At 34.2% G+C, this 22,923-nt stretch overlaps 2 protein-coding genes across 2 annotated transcripts; one reads left to right on the forward strand and one right to left on the reverse strand.

Annotated features, from left to right (window-relative positions):
- Positions 1-982: 982 nt before the first annotated feature.
- Positions 983-3,615, forward strand: LOC133300086 (uncharacterized). The gene is made up of 2 exons (XM_061499583.1): positions 983-1,324; positions 2,901-3,615. The coding sequence occupies exons 1-2, from the start codon at positions 1,193-1,195 to the stop codon at positions 3,258-3,260; spliced, it is 492 nt and encodes a 163-aa protein (XP_061355567.1). The 5' UTR covers positions 983-1,192; the 3' UTR covers positions 3,261-3,615.
- Positions 3,616-4,688: 1,073 nt separating this feature from the next.
- On the reverse strand, positions 4,689-19,257 carry LOC133300071 (kinesin-like protein KIN-4A). The gene is made up of 26 exons (XM_061499564.1): positions 19,141-19,257; positions 17,666-17,812; positions 17,432-17,581; positions 17,040-17,293; positions 16,341-16,522; positions 16,131-16,255; positions 15,552-15,588; positions 14,925-15,016; positions 14,709-14,816; positions 14,306-14,419; positions 14,009-14,096; positions 13,760-13,872; positions 13,206-13,304; positions 13,013-13,126; positions 12,795-12,911; positions 12,632-12,712; positions 11,836-11,907; positions 10,360-10,453; positions 9,578-9,609; positions 9,399-9,496; positions 9,218-9,316; positions 8,839-9,060; positions 7,847-8,009; positions 5,794-5,949; positions 5,401-5,714; positions 4,689-5,207 (listed from the first exon to the last, which is right to left on the reverse strand). Exons 1-25 carry the CDS (start codon positions 19,255-19,257, stop codon positions 5,499-5,501), a joined length of 3,090 nt encoding a protein of 1,029 aa, XP_061355548.1. The 3' UTR covers positions 4,689-5,207; positions 5,401-5,498.
- Positions 19,258-22,923: the final 3,666 nt, after the last annotated feature.

Below are 22,923 nucleotides of genomic sequence, written 5' to 3' on the forward strand. Positions count from 1 at the left end.
CATCTCTAGGGTTGTTTGATTATCACCATTGTTGGAGAGGTTGAGTTAACCACCACATTGGTGTATTTGATTCTTTGTAACCATTATTTTCATAGTGGATTTTTGATCTGGACTAGGTCCCGTGAGTTTTTACTTCTTCATTGAAGAAGGTTTTCCCACGTTAAAACTGCTTGTGTTCTCTCTCTCTCTCTCCTTCTCTTTCTCTCCTATTTGTGTTTTTGATTTTTCGCTGTGCTGCCCGACCTGGTAAAGTTCAGGCCGAGGTATTGCCGAGATCCGATATCAGGATCTTGCTGACTGACTTCCGCAAAAAGCCCCTGAGCTGATCTTAAGGAACTGAGTTCCCAACACATTGGATGGATCATGGTGCACTATTATTTATCTAATTATTGTAGTATTTTCTATTATATTTGTGTAAAAATTTAAAAAATAAAATAAAAAAATGAAATCTTCTTTTTATATTGATCACCAATGAAATCAACTTCTATTTATCAAACTATAAATAGGTTCACACCTATAATGAATAATTTTTATTTAACATATATGTATATTTACTCGTTGTATATTAAAGTAAAATTAAAAATAAATTATTATTTTAGTTCTTTAAGAAAATTTGAAAGAGAACATTTTTAGGAAAAAAAAAATCTAAAAATTTCTCAACCATGTTTTAAGGATATTTAAAATCTTATTAATTGAATCAAAAGAAAAAAATTAAGTCAAAATTTAAAAATTAATAAATTATATTGAATTTTTATTACCAAAAAAAAAACTTAACAAAGAAATATTCAATAATATTTATATTTATTTATTTATTTATTGTATATAAAAAATTAATTTAATTTTCATTTATCATACTATTTAAATGGACATGAGTCATGACCATGCCATGAGAGTTGTAAGTGGATCAATTTGTGGGCTTAACCCAAGGGTATCATATGCTTGTTTGTTGGTATATGAGAAATGGACATAACCAGCAGCAGAATGTGCTAGAATTATAATATCTGCATTTGTATACTCTATTTATAATTCACTTATTTCTTTTCATCAATCCTATTCAGAATCTTAAGTTAAAAATCCTCAAAGCCCAACCCTTTGAATTGATTTGATTAATATTATTACTTGGAAATCGAAGTGATAAAAGTTTAGGAGACAGAAGAAAGAAAAGAATAAAACATCATACGACAACAAAAAGATGGATGCTGAGATGAGGGAGGCGGAGGCATCGCAGGTGTCAAGCTCGGGCCAGAATGATGTTGTCCGTGATTTACTCACATTGGCTCGACAACTCATCAATCAAGGAAAACCTTCTCAGGCCCTCCAAGCTGTAATCTTTATGATTTCTATTATTTATTTCTTTTTCTCTGCTTTTCAATTGCTAATTTGCATACAAAATTTCTGTTTGATGTTATGGGATGAATGACTCATAAGTTGCCAAATGAATGAATTTAAGAAAGATTAGGGACAATTCCCATGCTAATTTGAACTCACTTATGTAATTTGCAGTATACAGTGTCAGTTTTGTGCAAATTTTAGCATACTGAGTCAAATTAAATGATTTTTATTTGTTAGTTTGTTTATTTGCTACATCAAACATTTGGGGTTTTGATTCTTCTTGAAGTTTGATACTGGGATGTCTCCCTTGTGTGCCAAACTCCCTTAAAAGCTTTGCCTCGGGGTGAAGCAATAGCTGGCTTCTTTGCTTAACTGATCAGTTGCACATTATGTGTTTGAATTTGCTTACTTTGGATTCCAAACAGATAATAAAAAATCTCACAGATAGAGCTTTTGTAAAGAAAAAGTGCTTTTTTCTTTGAAATCAATCAAAACCAAACATGCACTAATATATGCTACTCATGCATCTGGCCTTCTGCATGTGCAGCTACATGTAGGAATGGAAAAACTCAGGGTGTGGGGGATTTGGGAAGGGAATGTTTTAAGTAAACTTTACCCTTTTTTGGGAAGTTTTAAGATGAGGAAAATGGGAGATTATCATGCAACCCCCAAAACCCTCCCTTATTAAGTTTTGTGAACATTCTAAAGTTCCCCCAATTTGCAGGACTAAGAGGAGAAAACTTATTAATTAACCCCCCCTCTTTTCCCCTTCCCTTCCCCATCATTTTCTTTTAATTCCTTTCTCTCCTTACCTCTCCCAATTCCTGAACATATCCTAAACTACCAAGATAGCATTACCTAAATACACATTTACATGATCTGTCAGGCACATTGTGCATAAACAAGTTCATACTTTTTTAAAAGAAAAGTAAAAGCCATTGCTCGCGTTGTCAAAATGAAGCTCTTGTTACATGTTTAGTGTGTTCATTCAAAAACTGGCCCTTGATAGAAGGTTTGTGTAGTTTTACATTTTAAGAGGTTATATTTTCAGGGAATCACTGTCAGATAAACATGGTCTAATACTCCAATGCTTTGAACGGCTTGGAGACATGTGACAGTTTTATCTTTGGTTTTGATGTCTTTAGAACCTAGATAATAAAAAGTGATGTGGAATCATCTATTCAAGCTTTCCGTGGAGGATATTATCTGTTGTGATGTGTGAAACATAAAATATGTTTGTAGAAAGTGCAATATAATTGTCAAATGAGAAAACATAGGCTAAAGCTAAGAGGGTTTTTAGTTGTTATCTGATTTCATTTTTAATTGATATGTTTTGAATAACAATTACAAAAATTTCACTTAGTTTACTAAAGGAAGTACTGAAAATAATAAAATCTTGTTTTCATCATTTCCCTCACAAAATTCAGAGAACATGAAACAAAATGAAAACAAGGATGTTTTTCTTATAATTAGTAATGAAATATATCAACTGAAAATGAAATAAACCAAACATTCCGTAAATGTACAAGTCTTTTGGGTGGTCAATATTTTACCTATAATTGAAACAGGTGGTCACAGCAATGAAGAATAAAGGTGGGGATGAAGCTGTCTTTCAGTCCTTACATCGTGCTCGTGAGCTGTATAGAAGTAGACTACAAGAGAATGCTGAGGTTGATCAGCTGGCTTCTTTGTTTGCTGAGTGTGCCATTGCTGAAGCTCAGCCTGTAATGATTGAACCTTCTGCAAATAACATTGCCAGCCCATCAATTACCCCAAGCGCTCATGGGACTTCCATACTGGCAGAAACAGGCAGGATGCAAGTAGTATTGGATGCAGTTGCAGATGGAAGCAGCTTCATCTGTTTGAAGTGTGGGGGCCTTGTTAGTAACAATCGCAAAGATGAGCACTATGCATACTGGTGTTGTTAATCCCAATGCTTTGGTATAGGGTTAGACATCTGCTATGTGATGCCATGTTTTTATATGCATTGTCAAGATGGACTGATGGAACTTGAGTTCTGATTGCCTTATACCTTGGTCTTTGGAAAAGTCATGCTATGGTCATAGTGATTTAGTTACCAATACAGAAATGCCGGTAAATACTGGATGTATGTTGGTCCATGTTGACTCTAGTGTTACTATTTGAGCCAAGAGTACTTTATTATCCCATCGTGTTTACTCTTTCTGCGGATTTTCATGTAACAATAATGAACTTTAGGCATGTATACATACATTTAGATGGCAATTCTATCTTACTGAAAACAATGATATAGCTGTTATCAGCTAGTCATATTCTTTCCTTTATTTGTTTTTGGTTTTCTTTATGCTCATTTTTCATTCAAGCGTTCTCTCTTATATTATTAAGAGAGTTTAACTACTTCATACTTCCAGGCAACATATAAATCTCCTAGAGGGTCCAATAAGGGCAGAATTGTTTCCAGAATTGTTTCCTTTGCTGTAGTATATATGAACTTCAGTCATCTGATTCCCCCTTGAATTTTCTTGTGCAATGTTGGCAATTGGTAGCATGAAAGGGAGAACCACCACCTCTATCAATTCCGATGAACCGAGGGAGAAATGAAATTAAAAAAAAAAAAAGAGAGTATAAAATACTAAAGCTTTGAAGTTTGCCAGAGTATTTATCATCCAGCTTGCGCACATAAATAATGCCAAAAAGAAGGCCTCCCTCACAACTCAAAATTGACTTCATTCCAATGTCTCATGCTCCATTGGAAAGTAATTTGATATGAAAAATTGCCGGAGATTTTGCGAACTCCCTTGTATGTGGCCAAAATATTTAGACGTACAATGTATACCCATGGTCAAGAAGCTGTATTGTTTGCCTGATTTGCTTTAAGGGCCCAAAACATTCAATTTCCCTCCTGCAAGTTATGTTAGCTTGGGCTTTGCCCACGATGAACTTAGAAAATTAAATAATACACCTATATACACAGTGAGTACCCAGTATTTTTTTTTTTTATAATAAGTGACGGAAATAAAATTTTAAAATCTTAAATATTGTTAAGACTAATAAAAGATATTAATTATTATAAATATTTTTGAAGGAGTGACTAATTATTAATACTAATAATTTATTATTATTAAAAAAATTATTTTATATATAAAATAATTAAAAAAAATTAAATTTAGGGAGGGAGGAACATTGGTCTGCCCGTACGATTATGTACAATAAAGAATACAATGTTGACGATATATGTAATGTTAAACATTGATTACTTTAGGTTCAGATTTCATTGGGTTTGGTTATGGCCTGTAGGAGATGGGAACCGTAAATCAAGAAAAGTTAAAAAAAATAAAAACGAAAATCTAATTTACAAGTGCAAATCACTAAGATGTCGTTTATCACCATCCACTTATTACAAAATCTGTATGGGTAGACTATGCTCCCTTTCAATATAACTAATGTTCTTTACACACAAACCCTTGAAAAAAAATAATACAGAAGAATTTCCTTCTGTTGCTATGTGACAGAGGAATGCTACAGGATTTCTGTCAACAAAAATCCATGGTTGACTCAAACACACTAAGACCATAGAAGCTAACAGTAAGGAATAGAAGACCCTCAATACACATTTCCAAGACTTCACACGAAAACATTTCCTTTTTTTTCTTCTTCTAGTGTTGGTATGAACATAAAACTTCCAAGATAATTTGTCTGGAAAGATCTTTACCAATGCCTTCAAGCAAGCAACTATCTCCTATGCTTAATTATTTGGGTAGCTGTCGGCAGCATTTCAACACACCTCACAAGATGTTCCATATGCAGTAACTACATAAACATTTCCAAGATTCGGGCAGCATTAACCAAAACTTGTTGGGGTTACATGTATAATGTCAGCAACCATTTATATAACACTGCAGCAAGAAACAAGGAATGTCAGATCAATGCATCTTATTCTATAAAAGAAACTAGGAAAGTTTTTGGATAGTTATAACCGAGTATTACATAATTAATAATTATCATAGAATTAGAAGACATAAATCAAAATTAAAGGGGAAGAGAGGGAGGGGGGGGGGGGGGGGTTGTGTGTGTAAAAGATGTTAATACCTGCACTTAGTTTTCAATTCTTTCCAATGCTTTGTGTCTAGGATCATTCTTGTAGGTAATGAGCAGCAGCAAATGACTGATCACAAAAACGATCAGATTCACATGCTATTTGGCAGAGCCTGTGAACGTGGCCTTGCTCTCATGACTGTCTCATCACTGTGTCGAATCCATTCAGAAAGTTTCCATGGCTTCTGCCACTTCCATTTGAATTGTAGTAGCCACTGATGGTGGCTTCTTTTCCACCTCCATAGCTTGCCAGAGGCTTGTCCTACAATTGCTAACTTTTTCATTGACAGTTGCCCAATGGGTACCATCTGCATTGACAGCAAATATAAGATATTTAGCCCAATGAAAAGACATATAACAATTTAACATAAATGGAGAATAAATCACCCTTCTACTCTGATCTATAAATGCTGCTGATTCCCTCAATTGGCCATTAGCAATGCCTGGTGTATATTTAAGCTGTTTCTGTACTGGCACAGACTCTGGAGATAAAGGTTCCTTGATGTCTTCAGCGCAGTGTTTCAATGAATTTGGAGAGTTTCCCTGTTGACATCAAGTGATGATAAATTAAATACTGACAATAAAAGCCATATGTTGATCACAATTACTATAATTCACAAAAGTAAAACATATCCGACCAAAAGCTTGTCCCAACAACAATCATAAAATATCAGCTACAAGGAAAACGAAGGCAACAAAAGACATAATCCCAACTGAAGGAGATAGTCATTATAAGGCTATACAAAAATCTCAGAATCATAATTTCTTTATATTGTAAATAATGGTAATCTAATTGTAATTTGCCATAACCAAGTAGTGGAAAATAATTGTGCAAGATAGGCAAAACCTTCAGATTCAAAAAAGTTTATATTCAAGCTACATATTATCTCGGATGCAGGTGGCAGTAGATTCAACAAAGCTTAAATTTAAAGATAAAAGAATCTCATTATTTTGGTTAATTTTTATTATGAAGCTTGTAAAAAACCAATTCAACCCAAAAGCCTAAGCTGTTGGGTGAGGCTGATTTTGGAGGGTGAGAATCGAACCCAGCCCATTAGGTTTGAAGTGTGGATAGTGCACAGGCCCATCTACCTGTGCTAAGAAAAAAATTCCACTAGAAAGAAAGTGGAGGGCGGTGAGGATCGAATCCGAGACACGATGTTTTGGTACCACTGTCAGGCGGATCCAAGGGAAGCCCGTGGCGGGGGACCACCACCAATGGGCTAAGTGGATCAAATACACCAAGTGGATCCGACACCACATCTCAACCCAAAATCTTAAGACATTGGGTTAATGAGTCCATCTACTTATATTCACTTCACTTGGCCCATTACCAACCAATGTGGGACTCATCACACTTGAATATCCCAACAATCTTTTCCTCAAGTATGAAACCCAATATTGGTATACTTCCCCTTAATCGAGTACCCAGACCCAAAATACTCAACCCGCCTCTAGCCAAACACCTAGCTAGTTCGAACACAATCCGACTCTGATATCATGTAAAGAACCAATTCATTTTTGGGTAAGCTCCTGATTAGCATTGGTTCTTTACAGAGCTAATTAGGATTAGTAAGTTATATGTAAGCTATTACTGGGTTCTACTTATCATAGATTTTTTACTTTCATTTTTGGGGTATTTTAATAATTTTGTTAGCGACTTCGCACTTATTAGTGAAGTACTCGGGGTGTGCTTGGTTGAGCGGAAAATGAATAGAACGAAAAGGGAGGCAGACAATTTGGAAGGAAAATTACTTTAGAGTTGTTTGGTACAAATACCTGAAGCGGTTGGAAAAGAGAAGAACTTGGTTAACAGAGAGATGGCAACCCATTTTAATTATGTATCCATAAATTGGGTCTCTCCTCGCATGGCACGAAAATGAGAAGAAAGACTTTCAACCCACTTTGCATCTATTATCAAGCACCAAGGAGTGAAAATCATAACCTTTCTATTCCACTCCATTTTCACTCTCTGTTTTCTACATTCTCTGCCAAATATAGTCATGTCTATGAGGCATTTAATCTTGTGGGCTTTGCATCCAGTTTTTTCGAGCATTTGTTTAGTGTGTTTTTGTCACACCAGAGGTGCAAGCACTTGCCTTGTAACATCGCATCCAAGTCTTACAGATTTGAGCAGACATTTGGGTTTTAATTATTTGTTAGTGGATGATTATTCAACTAGAGCTTCAAGTTTGGTCTACTTGGTCTGGGAGTACGTAGAGTTTATGTTCAAAGAAAACATGGCCATCAAGATGTGTGATGAGCTTTTATGCATGATGCCCTACCACCATAGGTGCTATGTTAACTTATTCTGTTCACAAACCTAATTTTTTTCTTCAACTTTATAATACGGAAAATCCGACTCTTTGGCAGACAGCACTACAATTATTTGTTTTCAAATTCTTAGTTTTGTTTGAATCTTAAGCAGACAAGATCTTACAGAAGCTGGTGTAGCCAATGTGGTTGCAACAGCTTGCTCTCTCACTTTTAGTTCCTTCTCCACTTCCTTTCTCTTAATCTCACTTTGCCGTAATAGACCTACAAGTTCTTTGATTTGATCTTTCATTTCCCTGATCTCCATGTCCTTTTCCCACAGCTGGAACCTGTAGTCAATGTCTTATACTTCAGATTTCAACAGTATATACAAGCATGCCAATATAAACCACTCAATAAAAACACAAATGAGTGTATATAATATTTTAACATGACTAATAGTCATACATTCCAGTCATTTTGAAATGGCCAAGAAAATAAATCACACCTCAAGAGCTAAATATTCTGACCTTCAGCAGGAAGGAAAAATGACTACTCAAAAATATCAAGAATTGGAAGTAATTCTTTTCCTCCTAGTTTATTGATGACCAGGTTCTTGCAACCAATCATCCTGTTAATGGAGTTCAAACCAGCAACAAGGTACCAGGTATGAAGGGAAACTTTTAAGCCCTAAATGACACCTTTTCCTTTCCATCACGTAAATATTATATGTAACAGAATCATTGAATTAGCAAGATAACAAAGTCAAATCTATCCAAGACCAAACTAAGTAAATGGTAAATCCATAAAAGTACTTTCATATACATGGGCATCTTGGGGTCCTTCCTTTCTTTATCTTTACTTCCTTATTTCATTAATTAAACAAGTGGATAAAATATGACAAAGTATTGTTCTAATGTTTTGCATGAATTACTGAATTTCCTATAATTTTAATAAAATAAAAAAGTGTTGGTTGAATAGGATCATATATGCATGCAGATTAAAAGCATGTAAAATTTGGCCACTCAGAATAATGCACATCTCTCTCTCTCTCTCTCTCTCTCTCTCTCTCTCTCTCTCTCTCTCTCTCTCTCTCTCTCTCTCTCTCTCTCTCTCTCTCTCTCGGTTTGGGAAAAGATCAAAAGAAAAGATTAAAAAAGTTTAGGTTAAGAAAAGCACCTAGCATCTGCAATAGAATTGAACATATATTGAAGCAAATTCTTGGCTTCTCCCATTGAGCGCAACTGGTTCCAGCGTCCACGGTTAGTGAAAGCCCGTTCTCGTTCTTCTGCCTCAGAAAGTTGAGAAGCCATTGCCACAAGTGAACTAGACGATATGCTCAGCATGTTCTCAAGTGAAGCTATTCTGGCCATTCTTGCATTTTGTGACATGGAGGATGCTCTAAGAAGTATGGCAAGTGTTAAAAGCAAACAGGAAGAAAGAAATTTTTTCCTTTTATATTCTATGTTATTATTTGAAAGAGCCAATCTTTCAAAAGTAAAGAGGTAGGCAGTAGCAAGTTTAATTATAATTATTTTAAAAAAAAAAAAAAACACACCTAGCAAATCCATTCTTTTCTCTTGGAGGACTGAGACCCTTGGCAGCAAACTCATTTACTTGCTTCAGCATGGCTAACTCCTCTGCAATAGCAGCTCGCCTGAAGATTGGATCACAATATTAAAAGACTACAATACAGATTAATCAGTAAGAAAAATGATTTAGTAACATATGTTACATACACTTGACTCTGCTTCTCATACTCAAAACGAACTTCATGCTCTTTTACCATGACTTCTAGCTCGTGATCAAGCCACCGTTGGAAGGATTTCTCATTGCTCTAAAGAATCAACCAAAAAACTTATTTAAGATAGCATGGATAATCAAAGCAAATTCAAGAAGAGGAAGGAAGGTTCGTTACCTGTCCATTTGTTCCACTTCCATTCATTGTAACTGGAAGATGAAATAGAATTAGAATATTAAATAAAAGAGAACAGTTCATGCCCCCACACCCCCCCTGTTATTCACTAAAAAGATTGTTTCCCCTCTGCTTAAGGCATTTTAAAAGAACCTAACTTTCAAATGATCTAATAAATAAACTATAACCTGATTTTCCAATGCCTCATACAAGACTCTGTCTCAGTATCCTAAAAAACTTAAACATTGTTATCCAATAAAAACAAATCTGATACAATTCAGATCAAGAAATACAAGAGGGACAATAACAGGAAGGTATGGACTCAAGAGACTCAAGTCCAAGAGACTCCAGCTCAAGCCCAAGGGACTCAAGCCCAAATGGCTCAACTGAGTAATTCATTTGTGGCCACGTCACTGCCAGGGGTCCCAATATTACCCCTTAACAGAATGGAACGCATGGTAGTGTCTGAGAGTTAGTTATATGGGAGGGGAAGGAAACATGGAAAGGCATTCTGGAATCTAAGTATTGAACGGGCCCTTTCGGGATTAGGAGAGAGTGTGACCTCTAAAGTTGTCTCACATTATCCTTTATTTTTTTTATTTTGTTATTCCCAGTTCATTGTTCATTGTAATTTCTTTATTTTCTGCAAATTGTCTCTGTAAGTTGTCTTGTTCAGTGTCTTTGTAGTTGTCTTTTGCTCAATATATGATGTTATTCAGGCCAAAAAGTCCCTGTTACTGTTAATAGTTTCTTAATCCGAGTAGAGGTCTGTAACAAAATCATACCTGAAGTATCTCGGTTTGAAGATTTACGAGCTTCTAACAACTCTTTTAACCTCTTGGTGGCCATTGCAGCTTCTTCAGTCTTTCTCTGAAGGACCTGAACGAAATATTCAGTTAGTAAATATAATAATTTATTATGACAAGTATCAGTCATGAAAACCACATAAGTCAAGAATAAAATTGATGGTTGGTGTTTCTCTAAACCTTTCACTTATATATTTTTTTTGGTTAAAGAACCTTTCAATTTTTTCCAGAGTAAGAAATATACATGTTGTGTAGATAAAGCAGAAAACAGATCTACATACAACAAGTCATTCTGATTTGATTTTTTAAAATCCCATCATAAAACAATGTTTTATTTAGCTTTCAGTAAAAGATTTATTTGTGAATACTATGCTTGTGAGAATATTAATCTCTAAAAGGATGTCTGGATAATGAAGGTATAAAACATGTATTCTATCTTCATTAATATTTTGCACATGGCTATGTACTGGTGCTTAAATTGACAATGCACCATTGCTCAAATTGACTGCACCAACACCATGCAGCAGCAATTTGGATACCTCACCCAGTTTGGCCACCACTAATTGAACCATATTATACAGTACAGACTTCTAAAGTCATACCATTCCTATGTAGATTTCAATCCATAAGAAGAAATGTTCCTTTAGTTTTTATAACACTTATTTCATTAAAAACCTGGAAAATAAAATAAAAAAGCTGTCAAGACCCAATTCAACTCGATAGCTTATGCTGTTAGATGAAAGCAGATGAATGATTTTATATAGAATATTATATTTCTAACACATCCCTTCACACAAGAGTTTATTGAGTTTGAAAGGAGGACAATGCATAGACTCACCTACATGTGCTATTTATTAGAAGTTTATTAGAAGAATAGGGGTGACAAGGATTAAACTCTAAACCACTTGGACACAGAGGCTCTGATACCATATCAAGCAACCAACTATCCCAAAAGTTTAAGCTATAAGGTAAAGTCACATGTATTTATTTTCAATTATATGTCTTAACAAAAGCATGTTCTATCATATCTCAATGTTTGTCTTTCAGTCATAAAAACAACAACACAAAAAGTGTTCCCCCTCACCCTTTGGCACATGTTTTGCCCGGGGCCTGCCAAAATTAAAAGCCTTTGAGCAGGCAAAAAAGCAGTGCTACCACAATTTCCTCAGTCATAATATTTATCCCTAATATAAGTTAGAAGCTTATATACACAAAAGATACTCCTGTGGATTAGAGTAGTAACTATTGCTGAAAAATTGGACATCCTTAAATAATGGATAGAATGATATGTTAAATGGAAATCTAAGAGTAATAGACATACAATCTATCAAATTTGCCGATGATATCAGCAAAAGTTTAATCACATATGACTTGAGAGATTTATTATGAAAAGCATACAAGACAAGATTATTAAGCAAAACAAGGCTTCCGTCCAACAACTTAGCAAATACTCACCATTTTCTGGCGCTGATTTAAAGCTTGCAGCTTATGCCTTTCAAACTCATTTCTTCTTCCTTCCTTCCTTAACTGTTTTGCAAACATAGTTAATATAAGTCATAGAGCACATTGAATTGTAAGATTCAGGACACAATGAAAAATAGCTTTAAGTATATCATATAAATGTTGTGGAATGCTCAATGTAATAATTTTAAACTGGGAATGAAACAGGGCAATGAAATAATTAAATAGGGTGCACTCATAGCGCTCTTTTAGTTCGTTTTCATTTAACAATTTAAGCTTATTTGACTTTTCAATTTCTTTTATGAAAATTGATGGAAGCAAAGCAAAAAAGAAAAAAATTATCAAATCATTGAATTATGCGATTTGTTTAAGTGATACAGAATTGCATCGATTTATACATATATCGCACAATTCAAAGTCAACTCCGATTCATCACATGATACAGATCATTGGCTTGCAAATCATATCGAATTGTGAGATTCAAGTCGCAAATAAGATTTTAACAACTATGGTCATGATCAACTATCACACTGGCCGAACTCTAATACTACCTCTTGAATTTGAGTTATTTGAAAGCTTTGGAGCAGCACATTCCATTTGGACTCAAACTATAAATCAGGTACTAATTCATGTTTACATTTTTATAGAGAAACATTCAACTGAAAATGAAGCAATTGTTTCATTTTGGGAAGAACATTAATTGGTGAACTTTCATTACCTTGAGATAAAGCTGAGGAGTATCATGCACAAATTAAATAAAAATAATGTAAAAAGAGATATCTTGACATACTTGCAGCAGCTCTTTCTCTCTGGAAGCCTTCCACTGGCGAAACTGTTCTGCCTCTTGTTTTATCCTTTGTTGCAATTGAACCTGCAATGTTATTTAATTTATAATAGAGAGAGAGTATATTAAGAGGTCTCAACTACAGAAATGAAAAAGTACAACAATCAACCTTTTGGGCCTTTATAGATTGTATTTCATCTTGCAGTCGCTTTGCTGCTTCATCACTTTTTTGCTTTTGCTTCAGAAGCTGAACCTGGTTCTCCTGTTTCTTCTTCAGATCCAGAATCTAGCATTTATATATGTTGAAAGAGATTTTAGCAATTTAGAATTGTTCCAATTCAAATCTTATAAAAGGAAGAGTAAATTGAAATAAAAAAACCTTCTCACCTGGACTTCAAGTGCTTTCAATTTTTGGGCATGGATATCCTCTGATTTCTGTGTTTGTCCATCAGAATTGGCAGCAAGATTTTCAACTTCAGCCAAAAGATGATCCCTCTCTCGCTGCATTCATAAATCAGGTGCATTTATGAATATAAATTTTCTGTAGGAGCAAAATTACTTTGCAGAACTTGTATTGAACCTGCACAGCTCTCTTCTCATCCTCCAGTTCCATTATTTTCCTCCCAAAGTGATGCTTGAGTGCTTCAGCATCAGTTGCTCCAAAAAGCTTCATCTCAGACTGTACGGAAATTAATCCCAATATGTACATTAATAAAATAAGAGAGAAGAAAATATGGAATGCACTTCTTAAAGAGTCTATTCATAATGCTTTCCAATCCTTCAATAAAACTGGGAGAAAACCACTCAATGCTGCTTTCAGGATTAATTATTTGATTTTGGCTTTTTGTTAATGATGAAGATGAATAATTTAATTATTTTTAGAAGAAGATCAATCTTAATAACCATGTCCTTATTTTAGACTCTATAGAGTAATAAAACTCAAGCACAACATAATCATTTTCTAAGCCAAAGCGGAAAACAATATCAACCTTTAGAAACATAAATTTCTCACAGTAAGGTTAATCAAATTATAGAACAGAAGTTACCCATGATTCTGTTGATTTAAATGTGTTATTGGTTGATGCATATTACGTCATGGATATGTGTTTAATTATACATATGCACTATAACAACCTCTTTCTGCTCCAAGCGTTTATTCAATTCATGTAACTCTCTATCCATAGTATTTTGCAGAAGTGTGTGCTCCCACTCTTTTGCTACTTCTTCAATTTCCCTTGAATCCCCTGCTAAAATTGGCAATTGTATCCGTGAGGCATTGAAGTTTTATTAACCACACTTAAATAAATTTGAGAAGTAGCATGTAAAGTGATAGAGAAAGCATTAATAACAGATTATTAAATCCATGCCAAAGAAGAGCCTTACCTGTTGTTTCACCCATTGGATAATCAGAGGCTGTGATAGGTAAGCCCCTCTTAAGCCCATCAGTCTTTACATTGTATGTGCTACCATCCTGAAAAATGAAGTTTTAAAATGTAAACGTATAGCCTAGCAAGCAATATCCTAAACTCAATTTCACTCATGACTATGACAATTAATGGGAATCATTCCATGCAGTTGGATGCAAATATCAAGACGAGATGAGAGAACATATCTAGGCAGTGAAAATTTGATAAAAAATTCAGTCAAAGAAGATTATCAATAGAAGAATCAGAGGCATACATAAGCATCCTTTTCACATTGTTCTACAACAGAGCATCTACTACGGTATTCATGAAGTTCACGACAAAGATCCTCATTAGCTGCTTCAAGCCAAGTAATTCGTTCCTTGAGGACCTACATAATCAGTTATAAAATGATTATATATTAATGATACAAAAACCATATCAATATATGTAATTGATGTAAATCAAATTATTTAGAAGTATCTGTTGAAAAAGGCCCAGGTATAGTCAAGGAAGGCTAGGATATTTTTCTTTTAAATAACCAACATGACAAGCATTGGTTGATCTCCAACTGTGGACTATAAATCATGTCCATTCAATGTTACTACTACTTTATTATAGGAAATATATTAAAAGTAATGAAGAAATTGCCAAAGATTAAGTAAACAGAAACCAACTACCTGAACTTCCTCAGAAGAGCCACCAGAACGAGCACAAAGTTCTGCTTGCAAATACTCTAGCTGTTGTCGCATCTTTAGCATTTCATTGGACATGGGATCTCTATTGACCTAGTGAAGAATAAAAAAAAAATGAACATCAATGTCCATCATAAGGCAGCCAATTATCTATATTTTGGCAAATCAAGAAAGGGAATGTAAAATTATGCAGATGCTTACAACAGGCTTATTTTGGATATTGCGCGCACGATTTGCATACTTCAAAGTATTAAGGGTTTCCTCAGCATTAATATCAGCAGGACTTATGCAGGCTGGAACAAAAATCTTTTTAATGTAAGAAAAATTATAAATTCAACAACAGGTTGTCTAAGATGAAACTTGACAGGTTGGGAAGGGAACCAGAACATGTAATACAGCATTTTAATACTTGCCATCAATCATTCAGGATAAACTGATAAAGAAGTTGCAAGAAGTTCAAATGTTCTAAAAAATCATTCCCATAAAAAAATCATTCCCCATTAAAACCCGACTAGCGAGGGTGGGGTGAGGGCAATTCTTGTATCAAAATATTTCTTGAATATTTGAGGAAAAATATTTGAGAATGCAAATTGAATATTTCTTGCCTCCCTGGTACTATGTTCATAGAAAAAGACAGAACTGTTTTGATGAACTTGAATATTAAAGAGCAGAAAGAAATTACCATACAGTAAAAAGAGAGAGAGCAGATTATTAAACATGAGATCCATGAAGACTAGACATGTTTGCAAAGATTATCTTTTGAAGGCCAATGATGGGAGGAAAAAAAATAGAATTGATATTGGGATAGAAACAAGGAAAACAACCAACCTATCATAACAGTTCTGCTGTTACCGCCAAGTGAGTCCTGCAAAATCAATCAACTTTATCTATAAATACAAAAATAGAAAAATTACATTAAAAAAGATCAAAGAAAGAAAAATTTAATGCAAAACCTTTCATATACATGTTTCCTATTTATTTATTTTTTCCTTCTTCTCAGTAATAATCATTTCTTCTTTTCTTCTTGGCAATTGTAGTTATCAAGATAAATCATAAATTCCAGTTCAGTATGATCCAGATCCAACAAAGGTAAGCTTTGGCATTGACAAATTTGGAGTTATGAGAAACGGAGAGCACACTAATTCTTGTCTCCATTAAATTCCTAGATTTTGAGCTAAAGACCAAGTCAAAAAGACAAATGAAATGTATAACTGGATTCTGTACATTTTTAGTATTTTTGGCCATTCAATCAAACAAGCTAGGGATTTCAGGGGGGAAATATGTCTATTTAACAGCGTTACACCCCTCCCACCCCAAAAATAATATAGTAAGGAGTATTTTTCAACATCATAATATAGAAGAGGAGTTTATGCTGCAGGAAGGAAGCTACATATATAGATATCAAACCTGCAAAAGCCTAGTAAGTTTACTATCCCTATAAGGAACATGAACACCTTCTTTTCTCTTCTTTTCGTCACCAAGGGCACTAATCACATTACCGAGTGCTAGAAGGCCTTTGTTAATGTGAACTCCTGTTTTAAAGAGAAAAATATTAGGGAATACATAATGATCAAAAGAATGTTTAGAAGATAAAAGTGAAAAATGCCACCACCTAACCTTCCTTAAAACGCAGACCATCAGACCCTGTTCTTTTAGCTCGTTCTGATCCAGCAAGATCTACTAAGTGCAACTTGGCACAAAGATACTCTTCATTCATGGTATCATTTAAACTGATCTCACTAGGACTATTGAGCTTCCGCATTTGCTCTAATGTGATGGTGAAGATGGCATGTGAACGACTAGTTGGACATATAATCGAAGAATAAGTAACAGAAATGAACTTCAGCAAAATAAACAGTAACAGCATTTTGTGTCACAACTTTTAATCCTGAATTGATGCCAACAAGTAAATTTCTGGAAAATTCATTGACAAAATCATTAGAAAGTGCTGCTGACTGCAAGCATTCTTGCAGTGCCCAAAGATCCATCTATTAATCATTGCCTTAACTAACAAGAAATCCAAAACATTTGACATGGAATTGATTTTAAAAGAAACAACCAAAAGCTCAGTCCCATTGTTAAAAGGTGGAACCATCAGCAGAGTTTAAAACCAAAAAGTAATTTATACACCATATCTTCTGTTAGGTTTTGCTTTATTATCAAAATGTCACATTACACAGCTCATGCTCTAATAATATTTTCCGAGCATATTTATCCAAAAATACTTTATGAATCTAAAAATGAGATAGAAAAATATTTCATGAATAAGAATGAATTTATGCAGTTAAAAGAAGAGAAGGAAAATGCATAAGCAACCTGGATTGGTTGTTCATATTTGTGCTCCCAGTAGCTCTACTCGATGATCCTTGTTCTAGGTAAGCAGCCATTTCTTTTAGTGTTGTCACACTGACTTCAGTAGATCCTGCTAGGGTAATAACACCATTTGATGTCTCACGAATTTGAATTGGCGGTTTCCCAGGACTAGTCATTTTCCCTGCATGTCCGTTTGCAGTTTCTGGTTTGCTCATAGAGGATGGGTCCAGCAAGTCTCTTACTTCTTCTTTAAGAATCTTTTAACAGTTAAAAGTTGTTGTTAGATGCTTTATCTAAACAAATTAACTAATACAAAATATATTTGTTTCAGATATCAAAGCACAATAAAACTTCTGAAACCATGACTGTAGACTGTAACAAAGTTACCAACAGACCTCAATAAAGGAAACATGCAACTGAAATTCAATCTGATGCTTTAAGGTCTCAATTTTGTTAAACAAGACACTCATAACTTGGGGTATTATTCCTGCTTGGCAACCATCTTTAAAGCCAGTGCCCATGGTGTATGTTTTCCCAGAACCTGTCTGCAATGGAGCGAAAATTTCACATGCCAAAGAGAAATAAAATAAGTGGCATGAAACTTCTGTTTCCTTCTGGAGTAACTATACCTGACCATATGCCAGAACAGTAGCATTATATCCTTGGAACAAACCATCAACAAGGGAAGCAACACATTCATCGAACATGGCAGATGGGGGAGAACCAGTGCCCCCATAAACATGATCAAATGTAAAGGAATGGGCACCAATTTGTACCTGTATTATAGTCACAATCAGCATATGATTCCACCCAGATGTTTTAGCCACTCAAGGATACTACTATGGCTAGCTATTGCAGAGCGAGGTGTCTAAAGACTTAACACAAAATAAAGTCACTGCCATCCATGCATTAGTTTACATGAAAAATATACTGAATACTAAATTCCCTTGAAATCGAGGGAATTAGTAACCCTTTTTCAATTGGATATAGAAGGGATATACAGATATTCATCACTTTGACCTATTATGATGAAAAAAATCAGCTCATATATTTTTACCAAATAAAGTAGTGGAATTTTGATATAGTTAGGAACTAAAAAACATGAAAGGCAGAACTGATGTGGAAAGCAAGTGAGCCATAGTCCAAATGGCACAAAGAAACCAAAGAGCTGCTTTCATTAACTAAGACCAACTTGTCATTGGCTGTGCGTTCGAAATCTCTAAAATAAAAAATAAAAAAATTCATTAAGCCAACGAGCTTGTAGCTCAATTGGCACCAGCTCAGGTCTTTTAGACTTGAGTGCAATGTTGATGTTAGAGGTTTGATCCTCCACTGGCACTAGGTCACTGTTCCCCCTTATCTATCAAGGCGTTTGCACCTCCAACGTAACCAAAAAAAAAACAAAAACAAAAACACGCACACACATACTGTTCATTTCATTGATAACTGAGTTCTAAGTTCATGTATGAAACTTGTTTCGAATGATGAGTTTAAGGATTCCATTCATTTACAAATCATTTTTGCATACAAATTTTGCTGATTTGTAAATGTTACCTCAAGGATTCATAAACCATTTCATTTGAAATGAGAAAAAAAAAAATTATTGCTAATTCTAAAGTTGAAGCGTTCCAAACACCTCATTTAAGTAACTTATATGCTAAAGATCTTACGTGTCAAAATCCAAATTGCAAAACTGAATACGACATGCCCTCCTCCCCACAATATTGAAAATAAAACACGAAATACATAACCACCAAAACCAAAAACCCGTCTTTCCCCAAAAAATAACGTTTCAGAAACTAAGCCATTCCACCATACATGCTCTCAAGTTCACAATGACCTAAAATAGAAGGAAGTCAAATATCCCAATCAAGTAAGCAACAGATCATAAAAGCAATTCCTAATTCTGTAGTTTCAGCAGAATCATCTTTAATTAGGCAAGCAATCTATGATCCAGATCTCCCCTAGATTCTCCAATCCAATACTCCAGTCAAAAAAAAAAATGAAGGAAAACACAATGCAAGAGTGAATCATTCAAAAAGCAGACAAGTGAAGTTCTCAATCACAATCACAATCACAATCACATAGTTGAGGGTATATGCACCTGAGGCTTCCCAGGAACGACGGTTACACAATCTTTGCAGCCTAGAACCTTCTCATCGTTAATGAGCGGTCGCACATGGACTGCAACCTTCACGCAACAATCTTCTCCTGCTTCCATCGTTAAGCTAACCACCACCTTCTAGAATTACAAACACTCTCACAGTGACAGAGAGAGTGTGTGTGTGTGTGGCTGAGCTCAGTGTGAAGTGAAGGGAAGATCAATTGGCTCGCACAACCGTTCTCATTGTGTTGGGAGCACAGAGTTAGTGTAGTGCAGTAACTACAGGAGCAGGGGACAGAGTAATTATAGTTGGAGTAGGAGAGAGAAAGCTAAGGGTAGTTGTGGAAATAAGATTGTCTCGTACCCATGCTGCTGGAGGTAACTGTAAGGACAACAACCACTATCATTTTCCCTTTGCATTCACCGTAGTGTACCTGTCCAGACGGTTGCGTGCTCTCACTCTTTTATGACCTCTTTCCCATATTACCCCTCTCCTTTTCACAACGGCCCACCATAAAATTAAAAGGGATCTCCTTAACTATTTCACCCCCAAACTTTTTTTTTTTTAATTTACAACCATAAAATAAAGGGATTAATATTTCTAAAAATAATTTTATTTTCTACACGTATAACAATTCATCTGGAGTCATGTGAATAGAAAAAGGAATAACACAGCGCACAAAGCCACGTGATGCGGAACCGGATGCACCGTTATGAGAGGGAAGCTTTGACGATACCCGTCCTTATCACACACGTTCACAATTTACAGAGCCATGCCACTTTTGCTTCTGTGGCACTGCCGCCGGTTGTGAACATTTGTAAGAAAAATTAATCATCATAAAATTAAACGTGAATTGTTAAAATTATTTTACTTAAACATTATGCTTTCACATAATTATTTATGGGTAATAGTTTTCTCATGTAGTAGGAGATAAATATTATCTCCTACAGACTCATATGTGCAGGTGGGGTCCACTTTCAGGAGGGGAGAAAAAAAAATAAAGTGGGACCCATCTTGAATTTGTGTGTGTAGGAGATAAATTCTACCTTATGTGACATAAGAATAATAAATCCCATTATTTATATATATATATATATATATATGTGTATATGTGTGTAGAGAGAGAGAGATTTGCCATCGTTTGATTTTGGAGAAATGTTAATTGTACATGTAACATTTTTTTATATACCTTGCAGGCTTGCATATACTAGGATAAATAAATTTTGTTGGTGAGACAATAAATAACTATTGAAGTACCAGCTCATAGAAAAAAATTCCACTTCTAACATGTGAGATATATAAGAAATTTTGTATACGAAAGACAGACTTCTTTTTATTATTATTATTATTATTTTTAATGAACTTATGAGTTGACGTTTTATCACATGCAATCATTATCTACTGCATTACATATGATGGAAAATACTCAAATAGAAATGAAGGGAAAAATTATTCTCATGAGATATGAGATAAGTTTTTTCTCCTACACACCTTTCGATAACTGTGCTACCTTTTTCTTTTCTTTTCTTTTCTTTTTTCAAGTGGTGGAGCCCACTAGTCTGTCTCTATGACATGAGATAACTATCTTCTTTAACATGAGATTAATAAAACCCTAAAAATGAATCATCTCTATGTTATTTGTATTTATTTCTCCTTTTACACTTATTAAATGGATATGATCTAATTAGCATTAAATTTTAATATAAGAGAATTTACTCCGGATGGAAAATTAGTTAGTTTTTTAATAAAATTAATATTTTTTATTTTGACGTAAATAAATTTATTTTCTACACCCATAGAAGTATATGAGATCATATGCGGCTATATGAAGAGATCATATGCGGCTATACGAAGAGAAGAGATAGAAAAAAAAACATAAATCTCACGTACTTTTATATACGTAGGAAGAAAAACTTTTATGTACCGGCTTCCTTTTATTAAAAATGAATTTTTTTCTTTTTTTTGCCATACTTTTTTTAATATTTTTCTTTTAAGTCCTAAAAAAATTTCTTTTTTAATAAAAGAAAACACCGTGTTCTATGCTCCCGATCCACCAAAATTTTTCTTGCAAGAGATAAACAAGAGAAACACTAATCTTTTTTGTAATTCAACAAATTTTTGCGTAACCCTTTTCTAAGGTTTATCTTTTTGCTTATTCCTTGACGCAAATATCTGAAAATTTCCCTATATAATAATTTATACATGAAAAAAAAAAAAAGAAGGAAAAGAAATAGCGTGATTTGTTTGAACTATGTAGGAAGCCAATAAATTCAGCTAGGTTAAGGCCACTCTTAATTCATCATCATTAGTATATAAAATTGTTGAAGAGAAATGAAAAAAAAAAAAAAAAAAAGACGGCAATTTTGAAAAGAAAAGACAGCAAGACTAGGGAGAGGCGATTGGATAGAGTGGTAACATAACATTAACAGTAGGAAATAGTCTATAGCATTAGAACTGGCATTGGCATTGGATGGTGGCGATTGGTAGAGGGAGCAAGTAAACGGAATAAAATAAAATAGATTAGAGACGAGACCCACCACGCTTCCCACTGAACATATCCAGCTGGTTGGCCTCTTTCTTCACATGGGGACTCAATTTCTGTAATATGGTAGGGCCATGGCTCCCTTGGTCAGACATTAGCGGTCCCCCCAAACGTTGATATGGTAGCAGCTGATAAATCTATCATTTTGTAATTTGTGACTTAAACATGGTTAATGTATGTGTTGCTCTGTTTCTCAATATGGTTGCAATTCTTGCGTGTACATATATACATATTATTTTAACTTTATAAAAAATTTATCATTTATAGTTGGTTTTCTTTAAATTTTTATGAACTTTTATTTTGATCCTTCCACATGTGTAGTCTGATTAAAAAAAGTTCATTATTGTGATTTTGAATTTAATTTCGAAATTCTTGTATATATAAAAAAATCATTGACGGAAATACATTTTTTTTATTTTGTTAATGATATAGGCCCTACACAAAATATATTTATAACATGAAAATTTTCTCCAACTGCATCAAAGAACTGAAACCAGTAAATCTTCTACCTACCATTGACACTCACACTCATATAAAAACGCACAGAATTGACACTCACACTCATATAAAAACGCACTTCTGTGCAGATGTATGTTAATTTTTAATGTTTACACAATACGGATCAGCCTGTATGCACGAACAATCATTTAATATCACGTGCGTGTCAGCAGCATGTATATTATATATAGGTGTGTTATGTGAATGCATTCTTATTGCACAGGCTCTAATCATAATCCATAGAACACTATTCGTGTGACTGGAATGAAATCTTCACTCTCTATTTTCTGTTTCCTTTTTTATTTTTCTAATTAAATGTTGACTACTCAGTAATTTTTGTTCAGTTTTAATTGACAAAATATTTACTTTTAATTGGTCGCTTTGATATTAAATTATTAATTTTCAATTTGAATTACCATGTTTACTATCTATTATAAATTACACGATAGTTATGTGAACAATCGTAGCTATACAAAGATAAATTAACTATTATAATTTCATAATTATTTATTTTAATATTTTTCTCTTTCTTTCTTTATCAGTATTAATCTATTTTTATATAATTATAATTATACAAGTTACCGTATCATTTTTATTTTTATTTTCAATATGAGATGATCCGGATGCTTCTCTATTCTTTATTTGAATTTCAGGCTTGTACTTACATGATTGCTCGTACGTATACACTTCGATAATTGAATCCACATCTAAATTCCCCCTCCCTCTAGAGGCCCAGACTACG

Source organism: Gastrolobium bilobum, unplaced genomic scaffold (assembly GCF_033153095.1).
Source record: "Gastrolobium bilobum isolate Gb01-03AN ecotype WA unplaced genomic scaffold, APGP_CSIRO_Gbil_v1 utg57927, whole genome shotgun sequence".
NCBI classification, from domain to species: Eukaryota; Viridiplantae; Streptophyta; class Magnoliopsida; order Fabales; family Fabaceae; genus Gastrolobium; species Gastrolobium bilobum.

Bases quoted from the DNA above. Each gene is read 5' to 3' on its own strand.
- LOC133300086 (XM_061499583.1), top strand. From the start codon at position 1,193: ATGGATGCTGAGATGAGGGAGGCGGAGGCATCGCAGGTGTCAAGCTCG. The intron at 1,325-2,900 runs GTAATCTTTATG...TAATTGAAACAG, and splicing joins CTTCTCAGGCCCTCCAAGCT to GTGGTCACAGCAATGAAGAA.
- LOC133300071 (XM_061499564.1), bottom strand. From the start codon at position 19,257: ATGGAAGCAGGAGAAGATTGTTGCGTGAAGGTTGCAGTCCATGTGCGA. The intron at 12,912-13,012 runs GTGAGAAGGTTT...TATAAATGCTAG, and splicing joins TGAAAGCACTTGAAGTCCAG to ATTCTGGATCTGAAGAAGAA. The intron at 5,715-5,793 runs GTGATTTATTCT...CTGTCAATGCAG, and splicing joins TTATAGATCAGAGTAGAAGG to ATGGTACCCATTGGGCAACT.